A 24,176-nucleotide genomic window follows, 5' to 3' on the forward strand; every position below is an offset into this window, starting at 1 on the left:
TTTTATTACTTATTCTTAAATAAAAAAATACCTTTTCAATATTTACACATTGATCGTAGTCAAATTAGAGCTGCACGGCAGCATATTGGAAAAAAACGGCATTGCAATTCCCACTATATATATTGCCATTTAATCACATACCAGTTACAATAAAGACCATTTTGAAATGAGTGTTATCTATATGCTTGAACTCTAAAGCTAAAAGAATAGTTAGACATTTTGAAATGTGCTATTGGTTCGATTAGAAAATCCATACTACCATATCTTCCACTTCAATACATATATCTTACAGCCACTTCCAGTTAGCTTAGCACAGTGACTGTAAACAGAGGGAAACTGTTAGCCAGGCTGTCCAAAGATCCACCTAGCAGCAACTCTGTGACTTGTTTGTTTTAGGAACTTCCTGGAGTCTGACTCACTACACACAACCAAGAAATGGTGAAGAACTTTACCCCCCCTTCCAAATGAAACCAATGGTGATAAAGAGTTAATGTGGTCTTTAGGGTTGCTGCTAGGCACATTTGAACGTCCAGCGTGAGTAAATGCGCTAACCGCTGCTGGCTGCAGGGTTATATTAATGAATAAAGCGAGTCAAACAGAAGTATTAGTTAACAAAAAGTACCGCTTTAAACAGTAAGTGGAGCCCCCCAAATGTTTTGTTTGTTAGTCTGTGTCAAAGTGAGATCAATACCATAAAAGGGAGGGGTTTCATCTGCGCTCGCACAAAGCGTGATGGTGATGCCGACCAACTGGAGTCCTCGGGTTTCATTTCAATTCAGGCAACATCGCTCGCCATGGTTACCCTGACTCACCTGAGCGCCTGTCACTGAGCCAACTGCCGATTATTCACAAGTCTAAAACACAACATATTCCACTATTTTCATACAATAAACACAAAATACTAAGAAGAGGGGCTGCAAGGCTAGAAACAAATATGTGTGTGTGTGTGTGTACGCGCTAACAGCTGGGTTTTCTCTGTGCGTGTTTGTGAGAGTGGGTGGATGAATGTGAGGGAATCTTGTGTCTTTTATGCAAAGCTTGCCAGAGGTAGTGTAGGTGTGTAATGCATGTGTCTGACTGTATATGAATACATTACCACCACCAGCTTCCTTTTTTCCCTCTCCCCCTCTGTGGTATATTACCCATGTTACTGTTTGGGGGCTTGGTGTAATAAAGAATGTGTGTGTGAGTGTTGGTGGTTCGAGGGGAAATTTCCTTCCCCTGGAAGCAGCTCTTGTCCTCAGGAATTTCCTGAGTGGGCAGACGGTGCTTCCTGAATAAATGTTGTTGTTGTTGTTGTGTGTGTGCATGTGTCTGTGTGTGTTTGAACTCACACTCTTTTCTCTTCTGAAAGGGAAACTGTTCTCACATGCCAGCAACTGAGCTCAGCAGCCCCCCCCCCTCTTCCTGTTCGCGACACACTCCACATGCCGTTTGGAAGGGGGGGGGGGTGCTTTACTCTTTAACGTCATAAAGAACACACACTCATATAACAGAGTGTGGATTTCAGCCTTTGTCAGGATGTCCTCTTAATAAATAAATGTTTTTTTTTTCTACTTACGATGGAGACACTTGCTGTGGTAGTGTGCAGTGACTAGGGGTGTAACGGTATTCGTCCCGTACCGTCACGGTTCAGACGTCACGGTTCGGCACATGCAGCCACATGACGAATACGTCTTTTTTTTTACGAGTGGAAAAAAAAGTCTGTCACTCAGGGCAGTATCCACTACACTATATATAATCCAGGGGGCGGTATTGCGCCTAAAAGCTGTTTGCCAGCTGCCCTTAAACAACAAATGAAGAACAAGAAGAAAACACAACAAAACGAACAAAATACAAGAAGAAGAAAAGTTAGTATGACGATTTCAGATAACACTCAGGAGCTAGAACAGGGCCATCTAGTATTTAGCTCGGGCAATGACCTGCTGGTTGCCCGATCGGGCAATCTATTATACCAGTATCATGCAGCTCGCGGATCCAGTAATGAGTGACCCGACAGTAAAACTAAACATATCTATAACTATTTTAGGTAGTTTGAGAGGTAATTAAAATAGCTACGTGTGCTATTCTAACCTTAAGTGTGTGTTTTGTCCGCTCACCGCTGCATGTGATCATGCAGAGCTGCGTGTCCACTCGTCAGCAGCAGCTGATCTCTCTCTCCCGTCAGATTAGACTTCACTCGCGTTTATGTCCATATCGATCAGATCCAGCTAGTTCTAGCTAATGATATGACTACCTGCTTATTAAAAGACACCTAAACAATAAGTGTCGCTATGCAACTGGGTGAGGCCACAAAGTATAGCGCAGCATTACTTTGAAGAAGTCGTCGGAGAGTTTACGTAGGCCCGCCGTCAATCATCCGGGGGGGTGGTGGGGGAGGGATCGCAGGAACCAAGGCACTCTCTCGGACAGGTTTGATCCTGGAAACGTGGAAGGTGGGATGGATCCGCAGAGTCCGAGGCAGTCTTAGCCTTACTGCTGCAGGATTGATTATCCTGACAATCTCAAACGGTCCAATGAATTTAGGTGCAAGTTTCTTTGAATCCACCCGTAAAGGAATATCCCGGGAGGAAAGCCATACCTTTTGGCCCACCTGGTAGACAGGTGCTTCGGAACGTCGGCGGTTAGCAGAGGAGGCGTACCGGTTGGCCGAACAGACGAGAGTTCTCCGGGCTTGATTCCAGGTCCGTCGACAACGACGGATGAAAGCCTGGACGGACGGACAAGTAACCTCCCTCTCCAGGGCCGGAAACAGAGGGGGTTGAAGCCCATAAGCACACTGAAATGGGGACAGCTTGGTGGCCGAACTGACCAGAGTGTTGTGGGCGTACTCGACCCAGAGCAGCTGTTTAGCCCAGGCCGCTGGGTTCTTGGAGACTATACAGCGTAAGGTCGTCTCCATCTCCTGGTTCTTTCTTTCCGTCTGACCGTTGGATTGCGGATGGAAACCGGATGACAGACTGACCGTGGCCCCAAGGAGCGTGCAGAATTCCCTCCAGAACACCGAGGTAAATTGAGGACCACGATCGGAAACCACATCAGTAGGCAGCCCATGGAGCCGGAACACATGGAGCAGGACCAGCTCCGCCGTCTCTTTAGCTGAGGGGAGCTTGGGTATCGGCACAAAATGAGCCATCTTACTGAATCAGTCTACCACCGTCAAGATGGCAGTGTGTCCGTTGCACGGTGGCAGACCAATAACAAAGTCCAAAGAAATGTGAGACCAGGGGCGATGAGGGATAGGCAGAGGTCGTAGGAGACCAGCAGGAGCTTGGTGAGAAGACTTGTTCTGATTGCAAACGGGGCAGGCATTAACAAATTCCCTGGTGTCCTCCTTAAGTGTTGCCCCTTTGCTGGACTACCTCCCATGTGCGTTGGATCCCAGGATGGCAGGTGAGTCTGGAGTTATGAGCCAACTGGAGAACATCAGACCTCAACGTCTGCGGAACGAACAGGCGGTTCGGAGGACAGGCACTGGGTCCCGGCTGGTCCTGATGGGCGGCCTTGACCCTCTCCTCCACCTCCCAGATGAGGGCGGCGATGAGCTGAGAAGTCGGAAGGATGGTGTCCAAGCCCCTGGGAATGTTACCTCCCTCTCCAAACTGACGAGAAAGAGCGTCAGCCTTAATGTTCCGAGAACCAGGGCGGTAGGAGAGGGAGAAATTGAACCGAGTGAAGAAAAGGGCCCATCTAGCCTGTCGGGAATTCAGTCTGCGGGCCGACCGGATGTACTCCGAATTCTTGTGGTCGGTCCACACCAGGAAAGGTTGACTGGTCCCCTCGAGCCAGTGACGCCACTCCTCCAGAGCCAACTTCACTGCTAGCAGCTCCCGGTTTCCCACATCATAATTCCTTTCCGCTGGAGTCAAACGCTTTGAAAAGAAAGCACAGGGATGGAGTTTTTGGCTGTCCATTGCTCGCTGAGACAGGATGGCTCCCACCCCCATATCAGAAGCATCCACCTCCAAAACAAACTGTCTTACAGGATCGGGTACTCGGAGGATGGGGGCGGAGGTGAACCTGGCCTTAAGGTTCTGGAATGCCTCCTCAGCCGATGAGGACCACTGGAACATGGCCTTAGAGGAGGTCAGGGCTGTGAGAGGAGCGGCCAAGGTACTGTATCCACGAATGAACCTCCGGTAGAAGTTGGCGAACCCGAGGAACTGTTGTAGCCGCTTCCGGGAATCTGGAACCGGCCAGGAAGTGACTGCATCAACCTTGGAAGGATCCATCTCGATGCTCCCTTGTCCCACGATGTATCCCAGAAAAGAGACAGAGGATGTGTGAAACTCGCACTTCTCCGTTTTAACAAACAGCGAGTTCTCGAGTAATCTCCTGAGAACCGCCTGGACGTGGTGCACGTGTTCTTCCAGCGTCTTGGAAAAGATCAGGATGTCATCCAAGTAAACAAACACGTGTCGGTCCAACATGTCTCGGAGCACGTAATTTACCAACGCCTGGAATACTGCAGGGGCGTTGGTAAGCCCAAAAGGCATGACTAGCTACTCGTAGTGCCCCGAGGTGGTGTTGAAGGCTGTCTTCCACTCATCCCCCTCGCGAATACGTACCAAGTGGTACGCGTTACGCAAGTCCAGCTTAGTGAATATGGTTGCTCCCTGCAACAACTCAAATGCAGAAGAGATAAGAGGCAGTGGGTATCGATTCTTGATTGTAATGTCATTAAGACCCCGAAAGTCGATACAGGGCCTTAGGATCTTGTCTTTCTTCTCAACAAAGAAGAACCCTGCGCCAGCAGGTGATGAGGACAGGCGAATAATCCCAGCCGCCAGAGCGTCATTGATATAAGTCTCCATGGAAACTCTTTCTGGAGCAGACACAATCGACCCCTGGGAGGGCTGGTGCCGGGATGCAGGTCGATGGCACAGTCGTAGGGCTGGTGTGGTGGTAGGGAAGTAGCCCTCGACTTGCTGAATACTTCCTTGAAGTCCAGATATTCCGGTGGAACTCCTGTAACATCCAGAACTTGGCTGGGGTTCCCCGAGCGTTGAGGCGCGGCAGCCTGTTTCAGACAGATCTGATGACAAGAGGGGCTCCATCCCAAAATGGCTCCTGTCTCCCAGTCAATGTTAGGGTTGTGGCGGCGGAGCCATGGGTAACCCAGGATAAGCGGGATATGTGGAGACCGGAGAACATGAAACTGAACTGATGGTTCCCAGACAGGAGCATGTGAACGGGTACAGTCTGATGAGTCACTGTCCCCAGCAGGTGACCGTCTAAGGCGTTGGCTGGAACTGGGCGAGATAAGGGAACCCGGTCTATTCCCAACTGCAGCATAAGCTCTTCATCCATAATACTCGCGTCCGAACCAGAGTCAATAAAAACGGCAAGAGCCTGAGAGCTATCCGGTAATAGCAACCTGGCGTGGCTCAATGGTCTCTGAGTGGGAACAAATCCAGGGGTTTGGCTCACCAGTATGTTCCTCATTACTGCTGAGCCTTGCCTTTTACCGGGCAGTGAGAAACAAAATGGCCGGCCCGGCCGCAGTAGAGACACAGGTTACGACGTCTGCGATGCTCACGTTCCTCCAAAGTGAGGTTGGTGCGACCCACTTGCATGGGCTCATCCCCCCCTGGTTGCGGCTCTGGACTGAGGTGAGGAGTCGCAGCCAAACTCGGACGTAGGGGCGCCCAGGCATGTTGAACTTCCGCCGATCGTCGCTCCCGTCTCCGTGTCTGGATGCGCCGATCCATGCGGGAAGTCAGTTCAATCAACCCATCCAGTGAATTGGGCAAATCAAACGACACCAGCTCGTCTTTAATGTAATCCGCCAACCCACGCAGATAGGCGTCACACTGGGCTGCAGAATTCCAGTTGCTGAGGCGGCTCCGGGTGCGAAACTCAATGGCATAATCCACTATAGATCCACGGCATAGGAAGTTTAAATACTGGCAGAAGCTAATGGGTGCAGAAGAGAAAGAGAGTGAGTTAACGAGTGGGTGTGGAAAACAGGTGAGACAGGTGAATGGAAAACTACTGGTGAATGATGGAGCAGACTATGACAGATTTAACTTCAAATTCCCCTCGAGTAAGTCACACATTGTCTACTGCTTGTCTCTATATTATTCATTTGGCTGCCTGCTACACTGCTGCACGCCGAGTGTCCTGACCTGGCTGTGTGTGAGCCCCGCCCCCAGGGCCGGACTGGGACAATAAGTCAGGCCAGGAATTATACACCCAGCCAGGCCACTACCCGTTTTTTGTGCCATTTTGTTGGATTTATATGTCAACTTTTACAGCGTTGCTGCCCATAGTGATAGCCCTCTAAATCTACTACCCAAAAATAAACATATGGACATGGGTTACTATTTAAAAAAATGTGCAAATCTATTTAGGAACCTATGTGAACATATTTTAAGTGGGGGTGGACCTCAAATCCTATAGGGGGGTCCGGGGGCATGCTCCCTGGTAAGATTTATTTTTAAATGCTGGACTTAAATGCATCAATCTGGTGCATTTTGAGGGGGAAATAAAGAGACTACACCCATATGAAACATAACTGTATACATTTAAAAAATCATAAAAACATGGCCATAACCAATACCATATCCAATATGAAAAAACATTGAAACTTGTTTATTTATTTGTTTTTGGTTCATTTATAGTTGTGAGTGTGTCTGTGCTCCTGAACCAGCCTCACCTGTCTCCCCCCTCTCCCTCCTGCTCCTCTTTGAGGCAGCAGCAAAGACTAGTTTTAGCTCTCAACAAGTGTTAATAGTTTATCTTACCTTTTTTCACCTAGTTAACGTTTTTTTTTATATTATTCATGCATATTTTACTAATCACTCCCCCCTCACATGGAAATATGTGTTTACATAAATGGTGACCAAACCGTTTGGAACCCACTGTACGGTGGCCCTGAAGTGCAAGACACCACAGCATTTCACAAAACACTACAGCATTACAGAAAACGCCACAGCATTTCACAAAACACTACAGCATTTCACAAAACACCACAGCATTTCACAAAACACCACAGCATTTCACAAAACACCGCAGCATTTCAGAAAACACCACAGCATTTCACAAAACACCGCAGCATTTCACAAAACACCGCAGCATTTCAGAAAACACCACAGCATTTCACAAAACACCGCAGCATTTCAGAAAACACCACAGCATTTCAGAAAACACCACAGCATTTCAGAAAACACCACAGCATTTCAGAAAACACCACAGCATTTCAGAAAACATTTCACATATTCGCATCGCTCTAATCGCTCGAGTTTCACCGCGGCTGTCAGCTGTGTTTGCTCCTGTCAATGCTGTCATTCAAACAAGAGGCGCTGGAGAGGGGACGGGGCGTATCTCCATGTAAATCCTACAACAAAATGAACATATTTGACCGTGATTTAATTGTAATACACGTTTGAAAGTGATGCCGAAGTAACTACATACAGCAGTTAGTAAAAACCATGAATTAACGCTTTGACAAGTCTGCAAACAAGACGGCAGGCGAAAAGCTTTTAAAATGCGTGTTTTCTGAATCGGATTCATCAGGCTAAACTAACCTGTAGCTGCTCCGTCCACACAACAACATCATACAGACATAAATAAAGCAGCGACTGTATTCGCCATGACATAGACAGTCTGTGGTTTGTACATGTTTAACTTTTGTCCAGTTTCTGAACAGATATGAGGAGCTGTGAGATCTGAGTGTGTGCTAACGGCTGATGTGTTGGGACCATACGTTGTGGGACCATGGTTGGGACATATTTCGCTGTCGGGTGTTGACCAATCACGAAGCGTCATTTCTTGACTGGCAGCAAAAACAACCAATCACAGCAGTGCTTCTCTGGCTGGCTCTGTCCAATCACAAACAAGAAGTGTTCTCCCTAAAGGAATACCCTTTCCGTCCAATGTGAAATGCTGTGGTGTTTTCTGAAATGCTGTGGTGTTTTCTGAAATGCTGTGGTGTTTTCTGAAATGCTGCGGCGTTTTCTGAAATGCTGTAGTGTTTTGTGAAATGCTGTGGCGTTTTGTGAAACGCTGTGGTGTTTTGTGAAATGCTGTAGTGTTTTGTGAAATGCTGTGGTGTTTTCTGAAATGCTGTGGTGTCTTGCACTTCAGGGCCACCGTACCACTGAGATAACTTGGACTAAGTTAACTATCTAAACACTCAAAAATGGGGCTGCAACGGATCTGATACAGATTTGAAAATTCTCTGACGTCAGGAACGAGGAGCTCCGCCTTTATGGCCAACTCTCCACCTATCAGGAGGAGACAGCCACGGCCATTGCCGCTCGAAAGCGCTGGAGACGCTGTAGTACATATGCCAGGCCTGTAGGTGGCGCTGTAGTCTGCCACAAAAGCAGCGAAGAAGACTTCTCACAGATTCAGCCCCTGCAAAAACAGGGCTAAAAAAGAGCAAATAGAGTGAAATGAGGCATGGCTAAAATGCATGATCTGTTTGGTATTTTGAAAAAAAAACTTTGCAGACATGTTTTATATAGGTATGGCCCTACAATATATGATTCAAATATAGCATGATAGGTCCACTTTAAACTCCTTAAGATTTTCAACAATCAGCTTCCCTTTGTCTGGAGAGGAAAGCTCAAAGAAAACAGATTTTCTCCATGTATATGTTTTGTTATGAAAACGATTTGATCTGAAAGTGGTTTTGTTAAAATCCTCTCAGGTTCCATGCACACGTCCACAAGCAGACTGTTAGTTGTGAAACTCTGCCATGGATGCTTTGCAGTAAAACGATCACCGAAGTGTTACACTGCACAAAATGCTGACTTCACTTTCTCCACATGGAAATAACAAAAAAGAATATAGTATAAGGGTGTGTGTCTTTCAGACAAGCAGGGGCCTTTTGATTTACTGAACAAATGTCTTTGAAGCTTCTGCATTTCAAATAAAAAAAAAAGGGAGACAAAAAATTGGCTCCTGAACAAAAGGAAGAGTGGCAGTTGACGGTGGATTCAGGAACTAACCTACAAGAGCCGGCTTGCTCCTGCTCTCAACAACAAGCTATCAAAAACAGGTCGCGCTACTTCCTGCCCATAAACGCTCCTGTGATTGATGATCTGTTTTATGTTTGTTTTGACTGGCTGAAGTCCAGATTTGCTGGACGGGGATAGGCACGTGCATGCTGGTGGAGGAAGTGGAGGATAACTATGAGAGGGGGGGGGGGGGTTCTCTTGACTGAAAAGTAAAAGTGTGTGCGGAGGTGGATTTTCCCCTGCCGCACCCACATGACAGCGAATGAAGACACAAAGCGAGAGCAGATGAATAGTGTGTGAGCATTGGAAATGTGAAGCTCTCTACACACATGTCCGTGAGTCAGGGGATCAGAAGGTCATGGTCAGCCTTCCTCCTTCCTCCTTCTACCTCCTCCTCCGTCACTAGAAATAAAAACCCAATTTCCGACAACTTCTGCTTTGAGAGAAAAGCCCCAGCCTTACTTTCAGCTCTGTGTTTTTGTTCAGTCTATTCAGTTATAGGTCGTTAAGGTCAGGCTAGGCTGAAATCCTTGGTCTCAGATTTGTGTGTGCATAAGTTGTGGTATTTGTTGATTGTTGAAGGAAAAAAGACTTTCAGATTCCAGTATGAATCAAAATACAGCTTTGTTCCAGTTTTAAAAGAAATACTTAGAAATGTGTGACTCACAAGAAAAGCTGAACTCAACAAACCTTAGTTGTTACAAAATAGTTTTTTGAAGTTCATAACATTGTTATGATAGCTTCTACTAAAACGACTTCCTCATGCTATTAAGCTAAGTGTACCTAGTCAAATGTACTTGCCAGCTTTATACACATTTAAAGGGGCCCTATTCTGCTCCTTTTCAGGTTCATATTAGTATTTACTCTGCTGGGACATGTCTCCATGTTTTTATGTTAAAAACGCTCTTTTCCCCCTCTGTCTGAAACCAGAGCCCAGTCTGCTCTGATTGGTTAGCTGGCAGGCTCTTTTCTCATTGGTCAACCAGCTTAGAGATGTCCCGCCCCTTAGCCTATCACATGTTGGAGCTGTAGTCAATAGAGAAACTCCCTCTTGAGGGAACACAGAGATTTTAGCTGAGTCACCAACATGATATTAATTAAATCTTTCTGGACATAAACACAGCATGATGTTTACCCCAAAAACACGAGCATTTTACAATGGGACCTGGTGTGGTTACATTGGAGGGGCAGTTGTTACAGAGGAGGTGCAGTTGTTACAGAGGAGGTGCAGTTGTTACAGTGGAGGTGCAGTTGTTACAGAGGAGGGGCAGTTGTTACAGCGGAGGTGCAGTTGTTACAGTGGAGGGGCAGTTGTTACAGTGGAGGGGCAGTTGTTACAGCGGAGGTGCAGTTGTTACAGCGGAGGTGCAGTTGTTACAGCGGAGGTGCAGTTGTTACAGAGGAGGGGCAGTTGTTACAGTGGAGGGGCAGTTGTTACAGTGGAGGTGCAGTTGTTACAGAGGAGGGGCAGTTGTTACAGTGGAGGTGCAGTTGTTACAGTGGAGGTGCAGTTGTTACAGTGGGGGTGCAGTTGTTACAGTGGAGGTGCAGTTGTTACAGTGGAGGTGCAGTTGTTACAGTGGAGGGGCAGTTGTTACAGTGGAGGGGCAGTTGTTACAGTGGAGGTGCAGTTGTTACAGTGGAGGGGCAGTTGTTACAGTGAAGGTGCAGTTGTTACAGAAGAGGGGCAGTTGTTACAGTGAAGGTGCAGTTGTTACAGAGGAGGGGCAGTTGTTACAGCGGAGGTGCAGTTGTTACAGCGGAGGTGCAGTTGTTACAGTGGAGGTGCAGTTGTTACAGAGGAGGGGCAGTTGTTACAGTGGAGGGGCAGTTGTTACAGTGGAGGGGCAGTTGTTACAGTGGAGGTGCAGTTGTTACAGAGGAGGGGCAGTTGTTACAGTGGAGGTGCAGTTGTTACAGTGGAGGTGCAGTTGTTACAATGGAGGTGCAGATGTTACAGTGGAGGGGCAGTTGTTACAGTGGAGGGGCAGTTGTTACAGTGGAGGTGCAGTTGTGACAGTGGGGGTGCAGTTGTTACAGTGGAGGTGCAGTTGTTACAGTGGAGGTGCAGATGTTACAGTGGAGGTGCAGATGTTACAGTGGAGGGGCAGTTGTTACAGTGGAGGTGCAGATGTTACAGTGGGGGTGCAGTTGTTACAGTGGAGGGGCAGTTGTTACAGTGGAGGTGCAGTTGTTACAGAAGAGGGGCAGTTGTTACAGTGGAGGTGCAGTTGTTACAGTGGGGGTGCAGTTGTTACAGTGGGGGTGCAGTTGTTACAGTGGAGGTGCAGTTGTTACAGAGGAGGGGCAGTTGTTACAGTGGATGTGCAGTTGTTACAGAGGAGGTGCAGTTGTTACAGTGGAGGGGCAGTTGTTACAGAGGAGGTGCAGTTGTTACAGAGGAGGGGCAGTTGTTACAGAGGATGTGCAGTTGTTACAGAGGAGGTGCAGTTGTTACAGTGGGGGTGCAGTTGTTACAGTGGAGGTGCAGTTGTTACAGAGGAGGGGCAGTTGTTACAGTGGATGTGCAGTTGTTACAGAGGAGGTGCAGTTGTTACAGTGGAGGTGCAGTTGTTACAGTGGAGGTGCAGTTGTTACAGTGGGGGTGCAGTTGTTACAGTGGAGGTGCAGTTGTTACAGTGGAGGTGCAGATGTTACAGTGGAGGTGCAGTTGTTACAGTGGAGGGGCAGTTGTTACAGTGGAGGTGCAGTTGTTACAGAAGAGGGGCAGTTGTTACAGTGGAGGTGCAGTTGTTACAGTGGGGGTGCAGTTGTTACAGTGGAGGTGCAGTTGTTACAGAGGAGGGGCAGTTGTTACAGTGGATGTGCAGTTGTTACAGAGGAGGTGCAGTTGTTACAGTGGAGGGGCAGTTGTTACAGTGGAGGGGCAGTTGTTACAGTGGAGGGGCAGTTGTTACAGTGGAGGTGCAGTTGTTACAGTGGAGGGGCAGTTGTTACAGTGAAGGTGCAGTTGTTACAGAAGAGGGGCAGTTGTTACAGCGAAGGTGCAGTTGTTACAGAGGAGGGGCAGTTGTTACAGCGGAGGTGCAGTTGTTACAGCGGAGGTGCAGTTGTTACAGTGGAGGGGCAGTTGTTACAGAGGAGGTGCAGTTGTTACAGACGAGGTGCAGTTGTTACAGTGGAGGTGCAGTTGTTACAGTGGGGGTGCAGTTGTTACAGTGGAGGTGCAGTTGTTACAGAGGAGGGGCAGTTGTTACAGTGGATGTGCAGTTGTTACAGAGGAGGTGCAGTTGTTACAGTGGAGGGGCAGTTGTTACAGAGGAGGTGCAGTTGTTACAGAGGAGGGGCAGTTGTTACAGAGGAGGTGCAGTTGTTACAGAGGAGGTGCAGTTGTTACAGAGGAGGGGCAGTTGTTACAGAGGAGGTGCAGTTGTTACAGAGGAGGTGCAGTTGTTACAGTGGAGGTGCAGTTGTTACAGTGGGGGTGCAGTTGTTACAGTGGAGGTGCAGTTGTTACAGAGGAGGGGCAGTTGTTACAGTGGATGTGCAGTTGTTACAGAGGAGGTGCAGTTGTTACAGTGGAGGGGCAGTTGTTACAGAGGAGGTGCAGTTGTTACAGAGGAGGGGCAGTTGTTACAGAGGATGTGCAGTTGTTACAGAGGAGGTGCAGTTGTTACAGTGGGGGTGCAGTTGTTACAGTGGAGGTGCAGTTGTTACAGAGGAGGGGCAGTTGTTACAGTGGATGTGCAGTTGTTACAGAGGAGGTGCAGTTGTTACAGTGGAGGTGCAGTTGTTACAGTGGAGGGGCAGTTGTTACAGAGGAGGTGCAGTTGTTACAGAGGAGGTGCAGTTGTTACAGTGGAGGTGCAGTTGTTACAGTGGGGGTGCAGTTGTTACAGTGGAGGTGCAGTTGTTACAGAGGAGGGGCAGTTGTTACAGTGGATGTGCAGTTGTTACAGTGGAGGTGCAGTTGTTACAGTGGAGGGGCAGTTGTTACAGTGGAGGTGCAGTTGTTACAGTGGAGGGGCAGTTGTTACAGAGGAGGTGCAGTTGTTACAGAGGAGGTGCAGTTGTTACAGTGGAGGTGCAGTTGTTACAGTGGAGGGGCAGTTGTTACAGAGGAGGGGCAGTTGTTACACAGCAGGACGGACCTCATTAACTCGTCTGGCTTCTGTACCGAAACAAGATACCAGTGATCTCCTCCTCCTCCTCCTCCTCCTCCTCCTCCTCCTCCTCCTCCTCCTCCCTCCTCCTCCTCCCTTCATCCCAAGCGCTCATGAGTTGCCTTGGCAACTTGTGCGCTCTTGTATGTGCATGAACAGGGGCCTGAGAAGCCCACAAAGTGAACATTATGTGTCATCAGAGAGGATTAGGAGCCCACGGTTTAGTCAAGGGCTCAGGATCCTGCTGCTGTCGTGCTGGAGGGTTGTATTCAATATAAAGCACACACACACACACACACACACACACACACACACACACACACCACACACACACACACACACACACACAACACACACACACACACACACACACACCACACACACACACACACACACACACACACACACACACACACACACACACACACACACACACACACACACACACACACACACACACACACACACACACACATATATAAATGTGCTTTCATGATCGAATCGATGCCTTCAATACAGGCAGAGACTGACAAGGAAGACTGAAATTGACTTTCTTCCTGTAACCTGTAACACATCTGTAACAAGATTCTTTGACAGAAACCAGCCTGACCAGGCCATCCATATCTTCTCCACCTCTAAGGAGGCACATCATGCCTGTTCCCCCTGGCTGCAGTGCTTCAGAGAGTTGTCCTTCTTACGATCAGATCTGTTATAGATCGCATTGATGTAATAAGATCCATAAACTCATATAACTGTTAATGTGAATGTGACTCAGGTTTAACAGCTGAAATCAGATCGGCTCCGACAAAAGAGCTTTGTGATTCACAAACACAACTGTCATAGTCCTGGCAGCCTGAAGAGCAACGTTGGCATGGAGGAGGACAGAACCCCGTCAACACAGAGAGAAATACGTGTAGTTGCTCACTGTCACATTTAGCTTTGTCTGAGGCGAGCACATGGAAAACACATTCAGATTGAAACATACGTTTTAGATTTACAAAGCTTCTACTAGGAGTTTCCAATGTCTGTTGGAATATTTTATGATTTCATCATCTTAAATAAAATAAGAAATATTCACACAACATCTTGTATAAATGGTGTGGGGCCAGAATATGTGTAAGAGTCAGGAGAGAGGGGCTGAAGCCTCTGCCTGAGTATCTGTTTGACTTTCCTTCCTCTTTTTGCCTCATTCTTTAGTCCTTTAGCAATAGTTGTGTTCCTCTGCTCCTCCACACTCTGCTCTCCTCACTCTCTCCTTTCTGTCTCCTCTTCCTCTCCTCTTCTCCGTCCTGCTGTCTGATAATAAACCTCCCGGCGTCGCTCTCTAACCTTCCCGACAGGAAGTTTCCTGTGCTGAAACAGAGCCCACGCTGGATTGCTTCCTGCCAAAGTGCGTTGTGGGACACGTTTTTTTGGGTCCCCTTCCTCCTCCTCCTCCTCCTCCTCCTCCTCCTCCTCCTCCTCCTCCTCCTCCTCCTCCTCCTCCTCCTCCTCCTCCTCCTCCTCCTCCCTTGGTGCTTCCTCCTCTGGGCTCTGTGCAGATGGCTGGGGCCGGCAGACCGGATCTCGGAGGGGTTTTGGCAGAGCAGCACCTCTCTGGCTCTGGAGAGAGCATACCGCAGCCATGACCCCCCGACCCCGGCTGCACTGCTGCCCCCCCCCCCCCCTCTCAACACTCTCAGTCAGCCACGAGAGAGCAACGTACAGCTGCTGATTCTAAACTGAAAGAAAGCCAGTCATGTAGTCGGTCAGGAGGAAGTCCAGTTATTACGAGAGGTATTTCAATGTGTTCTCTAACTACTGATAAGTTGAGCATTTGAAATTGGTAACGTGCAGACCTTTATTTTGACCGAAGGAATTCATGACAATAACAATTAGGGCGGTTTACTTTCCCCCACAAGCTCAGGTTGATTAGCATTGGAAAAGCTACATGACAACGTCAATAAACCACACCCCCGCCTCTCAAAGACTGGAACCACATCGTGTTGATGGTTACTTTTAGCATCTATTCATGCCCACACAGATATATTCAAACGTTTTAAAGACATATAGTTCCCTATGTGCCCTCCACCAGCTCCTGTGGTTGTGGAACGCCTTAATCCCGTTCCCTACACTTTCTGGTGTCGTCTGCTGACAGGCTGAGGGTCGGAGCCTGACGGGCCGTACGCCGTGCTTCAGATAACCCGAGCTTTCCCGCCTTATCGGCAGCACCCCGGCCACTATCTGAGCTCAGAGCAGGAGAAGGGAAGAGGAGGAATGGGAATCTAGACAGGGTTTGATTTGATATCGATTGCACTCTGTGAAACTTCCTCTGTTTGACGGGTGGGGGGAGGGTGTTCCTATTACTTCTGTAACAGTGACATTGGCGGCCAGAGATAACAGCTGTCAGACTCCCAGAGGAAGTGTTTGAGGCTGTGATAAGTGAGAAGTAAGGAATGAGTGCTTCTGCTGCGTGTGGGTGTCATGGATTCTGAGCGCAGACACACACTGCTGTGAGTGTGTGTGTATGTGTGTGAAAGAGAGAGGGGGGCGGGTCTGAGTCAGGCTGTAAATCTTTACACTAAGAGTGCTAAATTATTCCATGAGTCAGCAGTTTCTTTGATATGCCTAATGAGATAAATAAGGGTTGAAAGATGTTTAATGTGATGCTTAAAAATATACTTCCTGTTAGGTCATAACATCACAGTCCCAGTCTCAGTAGTTGTGAATGAACCTCTAGTGCCCCTTTCACACCAACGCGTTTTCAGCTCCGGCTCGGAGCTGGAGCCTGAAAAGTGCCGGTTTTTCCTGTTCACACCGCAGTGGCGCCACCTCTTAGCTCCGGAATCCGGTTCACTTCCAGCTCCAAAAGATTGTCGGTCTAGAGGCAAGAGCTTCGGAGCTAAGAGGTGGCGTCGCTTACGTCTCTCTTACGTCTAGGCGTGCAGGAAACTAAACCCACCTCCCCTGAACATGGCTGTAGGCAGGCATGACAGCAGTAGTGCTTATAAACACACTTTATAAAGTCAGGCAACACTAACCAGGCTTCGTGTGATTCTGTTTATTTGTACCTTACTTTGACCATCCGTTCACTGTCATTGATCATTGTGGAGAGAGGCAGACGTGTTGTTTTATAGCAGCTATCGGATGGAATCAATACATGGGCTGCACAGGTTGTCGTGTCCGACTATCACAAGTAGAATCATAATAAAAATACGCTGGTAAAATGTGCCTGTAGAAAACGGTTTATGCCACAATAGGATAGCAATAGCAAGTAGTCAGTTTAGCTTCGGATGCTATGCCAACATCACCCATTTTATACCAGAGAAACTTTCAAAACAAACAGCGTTGTGATGCCAAACAGCGTCAATTCAGACTGTCACACATTCACTTAAAGAGCCTGTGACAGCATCCCAACAACTGTTGTGCAATGAAATATTGGGCTACTAGTAATCTCGAACCGTCAGTTTAAAAAAGAAAAAGCGATACCGTTCCGTTAAATATCAATAATTTCAAACATCGCGGGGAAATTCCTTCACTCATTTTGAAGTTTTGGGGGAAGCCGGAAGTGACGTCAATGCGGGAACGCTTCGAGAGCCAAACACGGACAAAGTGTGTTGTCATGCGGAGAAATGGTGAATTACTGAGTTTAGGCACGTTAATAACGTTTTAATGAAGTTGACTACAGTATATTCATATGTGTCAGTGCTTTCATGTCAATTCGGCGACATAAACATAAATGATCGTGGTGAAGATGATGATTACATTAGGATTAAAAATCGGGAGTGAGAGCTGCTGAATTTCCTCCCGTCGGATGTGATATAAAAACAAATCGATTATTTTTGTGGTTGTAAACTCAAGTGGATGAAACTACATTTATTAGTGCTTTCATGTCAATTCGGCGAACATATGATACATTAAATGATCGTGAGGATGATGATTAAAAATCGTTTGTTTGAGCCGGTCTGCATTTCCTGATGAGAAAACAAACCGATGCTTTTTGTAGTTGTAGTACACCAACAACATGGATTAAACGTGTGTTTTTTTTACCACAATGTTGGGGAAATTAATGGATAAAATGCACGGATTATTATTATTATTCCCACTCCGATCGGGACACTAGGTCCACCGTTTCCCCGCAGCGAGGCTCCCCCCGTTGACAGTTTACGTGGGCTGGGTGCAGTGGCAGACTGGCCATCGGGACGAATCCCGATGGGCCGGTACCGAAGTGGGCTGGTCGGATAAGTAACTAGCACATCCCCCATAGGCGGCGCGTGAGGCTCAGGTTTGAGAAGGCTAAATAACTTCTTTTACCTGACGCTGCCCGCCTCCGGCGTATATAGAAAATAGATCAACTCAGTGTGCGGAGTTTAAATCTCTCAAGTCATATAACAGGATAAAGGAAATACAGTTTAAACTGCCGTATGCAGAGAAGACGCCGACGTGTCGCACTTATCATTCATATTACATCATCAATCAGATCATCGATCATATAATATCATAATATATCATATATTTCCTTATCTGAGTCAGCTTCTCCAGCCTCATCTGGCCGTGCAACACTCACAGTGTCACAGACTGTATGCAGAAGTATTATTTAACACATTATGTTGACGAAACACTCGAGACAAATGTAATTAAAGTCAGATCCACTTGTGTCTTCGACGTGAACGTGCTCTCAGCTGGAGAGAGAAACCCTGGCTTGATTTACCGAGTTGATAACCAGCGTCGTAGGACCGCTGAGCGAGATCTCGTTTGTTAGTTTGTTGTTGTTAGTTAGTTTGTTACTCAAACATATCCAGGGTATGTTGAACTGGCTTCGTAGTACAGGGCTAGCAGCGCTAAGGTCAAAGACACAGACATTATACATTATATTTGTATTTTACCAGGATGCAGTGACAAATATTTACATATTTACATTTACTATCTACAGCACCCGCCGCCCCTGACATCCCCCACTCCCCCCATTGACAATTTACTAGCGGTACCGACGTGGGCCGGTCGAGAGTCCCGGGATGATTTGTAGTCCCATTCCACCACTGGCTACATGACCATATGATCGCCCATATTGACGCACCTCATTCCTAAACTTCTAACAGATACAACATAAACCGATCCTTCAGCCTCATATGAGCTCTCAGACACGTTCAACATGTCTGAGCTTGCTGCTGTGTGCGCCGTCGTGCGTTTACATCTGACTGTATATATATAAAGGTTTACATGCAGAAGCTGGGATCCTGGACGGTGCAGCTGGAGCGCTGTGCCCGCAATGACGTCACCCATCATTTGGCGGGACTTGAAGAATCCCAGAGAAGCTCCAGAAAATGGTCAACATTGAAGGCAGATTAATGGTTATCAAAGTACAAATATCCAAAATCAGTTCAGTAACGGTTTTCAATGCGACAATATGTACTCAAATTGATGGGTTTGGATGATGGGGGAAAACCGTGTCACAGGCTCTTTAAGGGGACTGGGGATATGCATCAGCTGCTTGTGTGAGTCGGACAGGGATACTTTAGAGCGGCCGCTGCAGTGTGAGCTAACCGGGAGCTAACGGGAGAATAAACTCCCGTGGAAGAGCAGCCAGCACTGCAGCGGTCGGTAAATGCTGCAGAAACACATTAATAAACAATGAACCACGGCACTCTGGAGAAAAGTATAAGGTTGGAGAAGTCGTTATTCAATTTAATCTGGCTTCGTGTGATTAAAAGCAACACGATCATCGACCCGACGCAGTTCCCCGTTGTTGTTGTGAGCGCCGTAATGCTGTTGGGGAGCAAATCAGCGATGTAAACGGTGACGTCATGACGCAGCAGCGGCAGCACCAGTCGGGCTCTGGGTGGTGTGAACAGAGCGGGAGCAGAGCGGGAGCAGAAAAGGGAAACCGGAGCTGAACCAGAAAAGCTCTAGCTCGGAGCTAGTGTGAAAGCCGCATAGGATCAAAGGTATCAAACAAGGTGAGCTTTTGATCATCCTGGACCTATCCCAAAAGCAATGAGATGTCTCCACAGGATTTTGGATCAATTGGCGCTTTCACACCGCAGTACTTTTTCCACAAAGGTTCATGAGAAATTAGTTCAAGAGAACTCTTTAGTTCTCATGAACTAAGTACAGATCGCGTTCACACCGGAATAAGTCCCTGGGGGAGGATTAGGCAAATGAAGCCGCTGACGTCACTTCTTCTTCTTCTGCTTTGGGTTTACTGGCAGGCCGCAAACCACTTCACGGCGTATACTGCCACCCGAAGTCCCAGGCCAGAAGTCCCCGGAGTTGGAGACTGGGACTCCCAGCAGCTTCTACTGAAGCCTTCCGAGTAAATCGCCAGAACACCGACACCTCCTCATTTCCACCGCTCCCATGTTTTCTTTTGTGTTGCCAATAATAATGCTAATAATGCTAATGCGAGGATAATAAAATGGGAGTTTTACGGGGCGTGGTTTGCAATCCGCCCAGCCAATCAGACATAGGAACTTTTTTCTCCCACGAAAGTACCTGCTCTCTTGCAGGGACGGAAAAGGGGGTAAAAAAGGTTCTGAATTATTAACTCATTTTAGTTCCGGCTCTTTTTGGTGTGAACGCGACATTTCGGAACTATATCGGAACTAAAGTGGGAAAAGTACTGGGGTGTGACTGCGGCTAATGCAGAACATGTGCTCTGTGGCAAACAACAGTTCATGATATTAATACGCCTTGTTCAGCAAGATGATCTTAAAGGTCACATGTCATGGCCATTTCCACTGATCATAATTCCATCGTTGAGGTCTACTAGAATAGATTTATACTGTGCAATTTTCCAAACTCACATTGGTTTCGCATACAGCATCTCTGTAAAGTATGTGTATTCAGCAGTATTCACTCTCTCCACTAAACGGCTTGTTGCAGCTCCCCCCCCCTCCCTGTGAGCCCAGTGTGCTCCGATTGGTCGGGACCAGTCGGGACGTTGTGAATGCGCTGAGCTCCGTGGAGGTGTGATTTCCTTGTTTAGCGATACACAGCGAAACACAGCCAAACTCACCCTGAGCACACACAAAGTCACAGCCGAAGTAAAAACAATAAGTGTGGCTTGATATTGAGTAAGAATCAAATGGACAGTGACGTATCTCCAACGAGGCGTTTTGGGGAGATATTTTCTGTTTTAGAGTTTACTCCCTACATGGTGCACTTTGAGGGTTTTGACTCTGCAGACCGTTTACATGCATAAAAACCTTCATAACACACAAGGGGACGGGCAATAACCTGAAAAGCATGACATGTCACCTTTAACAAATAATCCGACTTTTCCTTTTCTCGATGAGTAGGTCCAATCAGCAGAAGTAAAGTGTCCCCGACAGCATTTGTAGTCTCATTCTTCCGCCTTTTAAAAAAACCAAAAGCTTCAACATTCCCACGTGGGTTATTTACTGACATGCTTGATATCATAGAGTATTGAGCTCATGGGTTGAGCTTGTGTTCATCACAGACCTGAACAAAAGCCAAGACACATTGATATTGAGAGGAACTAGAAGTGCAAACTGCTGACTCACCCTCTGGTGTTTGATACTCCTTCCTTCACTGTTTGCTGAGAGGGTGAAGTAAGCCGTATCACTACACTTGCTTTTCTGATAAGATTATTCCTTAGTCCTGAAACCTCTTGGATTAATAGCACACCGTTTCATTTGACATAGAGTTGAGTTTGTGTTGATGAATGCGCTAACACACAGACTTAAAGGATTTCAAACATCATTAAAGTGGAAAGATGATGTCACACGGACCACTGCAGGACAGCTTGGACTCATTGGATCAACAAATACAATCCTTTCACTTAAATGTAGCTGACATGCTTGTTGGTCAGCAGGATACCCAGTTCCCACGGTGACAAAGGGAAATAAGAGCTCTCTCCCTCCACGTGTCTTCACCCCTTTATGCTCAGACTAATACAGAGTGTGTCCTCTGGAGTTCAGAGGGAGCAGCACCGTTCAGGATGGATCAAATCAAATCACACTTTCTTCTTTTTGTATCCTGCTGATTTATTCAGTATTCTTCCCTTAACCTATCATCTCCTCATCTTTTATTCTCCCCTCCTCTCCCTCTCTGACTCTGTCCCCTCCTTCATCTTTCCCCTCCCTTTATCTCTGCTTATACGTTCCCGTAATCACTCACTCCTTTTGGCTTTTATCTCCACTTCCTCAATATCCTTTTTACTGCCTCTGCCTCCTTCCTTCCTCCCCCGCGCTTCCCTCCCTCCCTTTCACCCTCCCCTCCTTCCTGCCTTTGCTTATTTTTTTCCTTCCTTCCTCACCTCAACCCTCCCCCATCCTTCTGCGTCTCTCCTCTGAGCTCATCCTTTTTTCTCTTCCTTCCTTCCTTCCTTCCCCCGTCACCTCCTTATTAAAACCCTCACTCGAAGACATGCTGCTCCAAAAACAAGTTAAAGAAAGAATTTTAAAAAAGAATTTTAAAAAAGCGGTTTTGCTTGTTATAAGTAAAATAATCTGCCAATTGAACGATGGAGAATTAGCTTGGTAAGACTTCTTGAAATAAGATGGGATATTTAGAGAAATCAGATCTAGTAATCAGCTGGGAGAACTTATTTTGAACTATATTTGACCAGGATCAGGAGATGTTACAAAAATAAGCCACACATGCTCAAAAGCTTTTTGTTATCTGATGTTTTTCAAAAATCAAATATGATTATATTCTTAAAACAAGGTGCTTTCAAGAGTCTTTGACTTAAAGAGATACTTAAGATGCATTGTCTAAAAACAAGAACCTATTTCACACTACATTGTTACGCCCCAAGTTATTATGTCTTATATCAAGTATAGGGACATATTCTGACTAGAAGTTAGACAAATATACTTGTCAAGATTTGGAGTCTTTGTAGTGTGGTCTCACCCCCCTGCTCTGTGTCTCCAGGCCTGCAGCCGGTGTTCTGGAGCAGGGAGGACGTGGCCCAGTGGCTGCGCTGGGCGGAGAAGGAGTTCGCCCTGCGGCCCATCACCAGCGGATCCTTCCAGATGAACGGCAAGGCCCTGCTGCTGCTCACCAAGGAGGACTTCCGCTACCGATCCCCCCACTCCGGTACTTCCTCTTTCCACCTCTTCAAGAACAGTATGAAGATATGACTCCTGCCTAAAACGCGTCACAAATGAGTCACTCTCATTGGTTGCATTAGATTGTCCAACTAGATAGAACAACACAGGTATAAAATACATGAATCAATGTTGCAGTGCAGTGTGAGATATATATAGTTCAAAAAGAAAAGTCTTCATCTAATTTACAGTATTTTGTTAAAAAAAGAAACACTTATTCAAGAACACTTGAAAACACGTGGTGCATTTATACATAGAAGCTTATTCTTCTGAGGGGAAAAAGGACACATTGGGACTGTTAGGACTAAATGATGTTGGGAAATGATAGCTTGGGTTCCTCGAGGATGAATAAACATCTGACCCCGGATCAGCTTTGCCATTTGTAGTTGAGGCCAATATTATAGTTTATTTCTACATAAAGAGCTGTGCCAATGTAGCTTTAAAATCAATGTGTTTACAGCAATACTACACCCTTTTAAATCAATAGAGTGCAGGGGGGGAGGCAGCTGTCACAGCCGGGTGCTAGGGGAGGAAGTAGGGGACGGTTGATCAGGAAGTACAAACCAACCTCAACTGTAGCCATAGCAACGCTAACGGGCTAAGTGTTTTCCTTTGCAGAGTTTTAGATTCCCTTTTTAAAATGAAACGGGATTCAGTGTGTGAGTGTGTGAGGGCTGAAGTCAGTGCTGTGAGGCTCAGGGTGATGTGATGTTGATATAGTCATCATAGGAGAAAGTGATCAGCATTGTGATATACCAATATAGACATTGAATAAACACTACACAGGATGGGATTTACGCACTTGAGGTCATTGACAGTCCAAAACAGCGAGGGAATGAGGATTAAAAAATCAACATATAATTAATGCTTTCAAAAAGATGAATTGATGAAATAAAGAATCCACAAACAAAAGCATAATCAATCAATCAATCAATCAATCAATCAATCAATCAATCAATCAATCAATCAATCAATCAATCAATCACACTTTATTTATATTGCACCTTTTGAGATAATCAAGTACAATTAAGAGTTTTTCACGAATGATTGTTAAAGGTCATAATGATCATCAGTTAAGTGTAAACAAAAAAAGTGAAATAAATGATAAAAACGCTGATATAATTAGTAGGGACGCTCCGATCGCCAATTTTGGGGCCGATCGCCGGAATCAGTATTGGCCGATCCGATCGAGTGGGCGGGGCCTATGGAGATCTTCCACTTAAAGTGATGCTTAAAACTCAGTTCATGGGGCTCATTCACTGGAGCTTCCACAAACAACAACCAACATCATTATTACATTCAGATGAAGTACATTATTCAAGTGAACATTCACTTTGGAGAATAACACGGGAGAAATGAGCGGAGCCTCTCTCCCCCCCTCTCTCCCTCTCCTGACAGCCTGTCAGTATCTCATGCAGCTCACTGATCCAGTAATGAGTGAACCGACAGTGAAGAATAAATATATTTATAATTAGTTTAGTTTGTCCCAGAGGTAGATAAAACAGCTAAGTGTGTTAGGTCTAATTCTTAGTGTGTGTTTCGCTCCGCTCACCGGTCCGTCAGGCGGAGCTGCAGGATTTCTGCTTCACACACGTTGCATATACCGCTATTTTACTGTCTTTTTCGGACACCTTAAAATACTGCCAGACTGGTGAAGCTATTTTGGCGAGCTTGTTTTGCCGCACACAGAGAAAAGTGTCAGGCTCTCCTGATCAGCCTTTATAGAGCACCGATCGATCGGCCGAGAGTGAATATCGGCCGATGACGATCGGCGGCCGATCGATCGGAGCATCCCTACTAATTAGTATAGAATAAATAATGAAACCAGAGAAATAAAACACGACATAAAAGCTCAACGGAACACATAACAAAAGTAATGCATACATGATGCAAACATCAATGTTGCTCAATTATCAATATATTAATCATTAATCTTTTTCTATGACTTTATTAATGCAACCGATTTCACTGTGATAGCGGAGCTTTCTGCTGCTCTTCATTTTAGCAAACTGGAAGACCTTTTATCTAAAGAAATA

General features: G+C 46.5%; 1 protein-coding gene across 3 annotated transcripts in view; it reads left to right on the forward strand.

The window, feature by feature from the left end:
• etv6 (ETS variant transcription factor 6) overlaps positions 1 to 24,176 on the forward strand; it is a 45,726-nt gene that overhangs the window by 9,069 nt on the left and 12,481 nt on the right. For all 3 annotated transcript variants that reach the window (XM_034074800.2, XM_034074801.2, XM_071201774.1), the window contains one exon: positions 21,965 to 22,129. In XM_034074800.2, coding sequence (XP_033930691.1) covers positions 21,965 to 22,129 — 165 coding nt within the window. The remainder of the gene's footprint in view (positions 1 to 21,964; positions 22,130 to 24,176) is intronic.

This window comes from Pseudochaenichthys georgianus, chromosome 23 (genome assembly GCF_902827115.2).
Source record: "Pseudochaenichthys georgianus chromosome 23, fPseGeo1.2, whole genome shotgun sequence".
NCBI classification, from domain to species: domain Eukaryota; kingdom Metazoa; phylum Chordata; class Actinopteri; order Perciformes; family Channichthyidae; genus Pseudochaenichthys; species Pseudochaenichthys georgianus.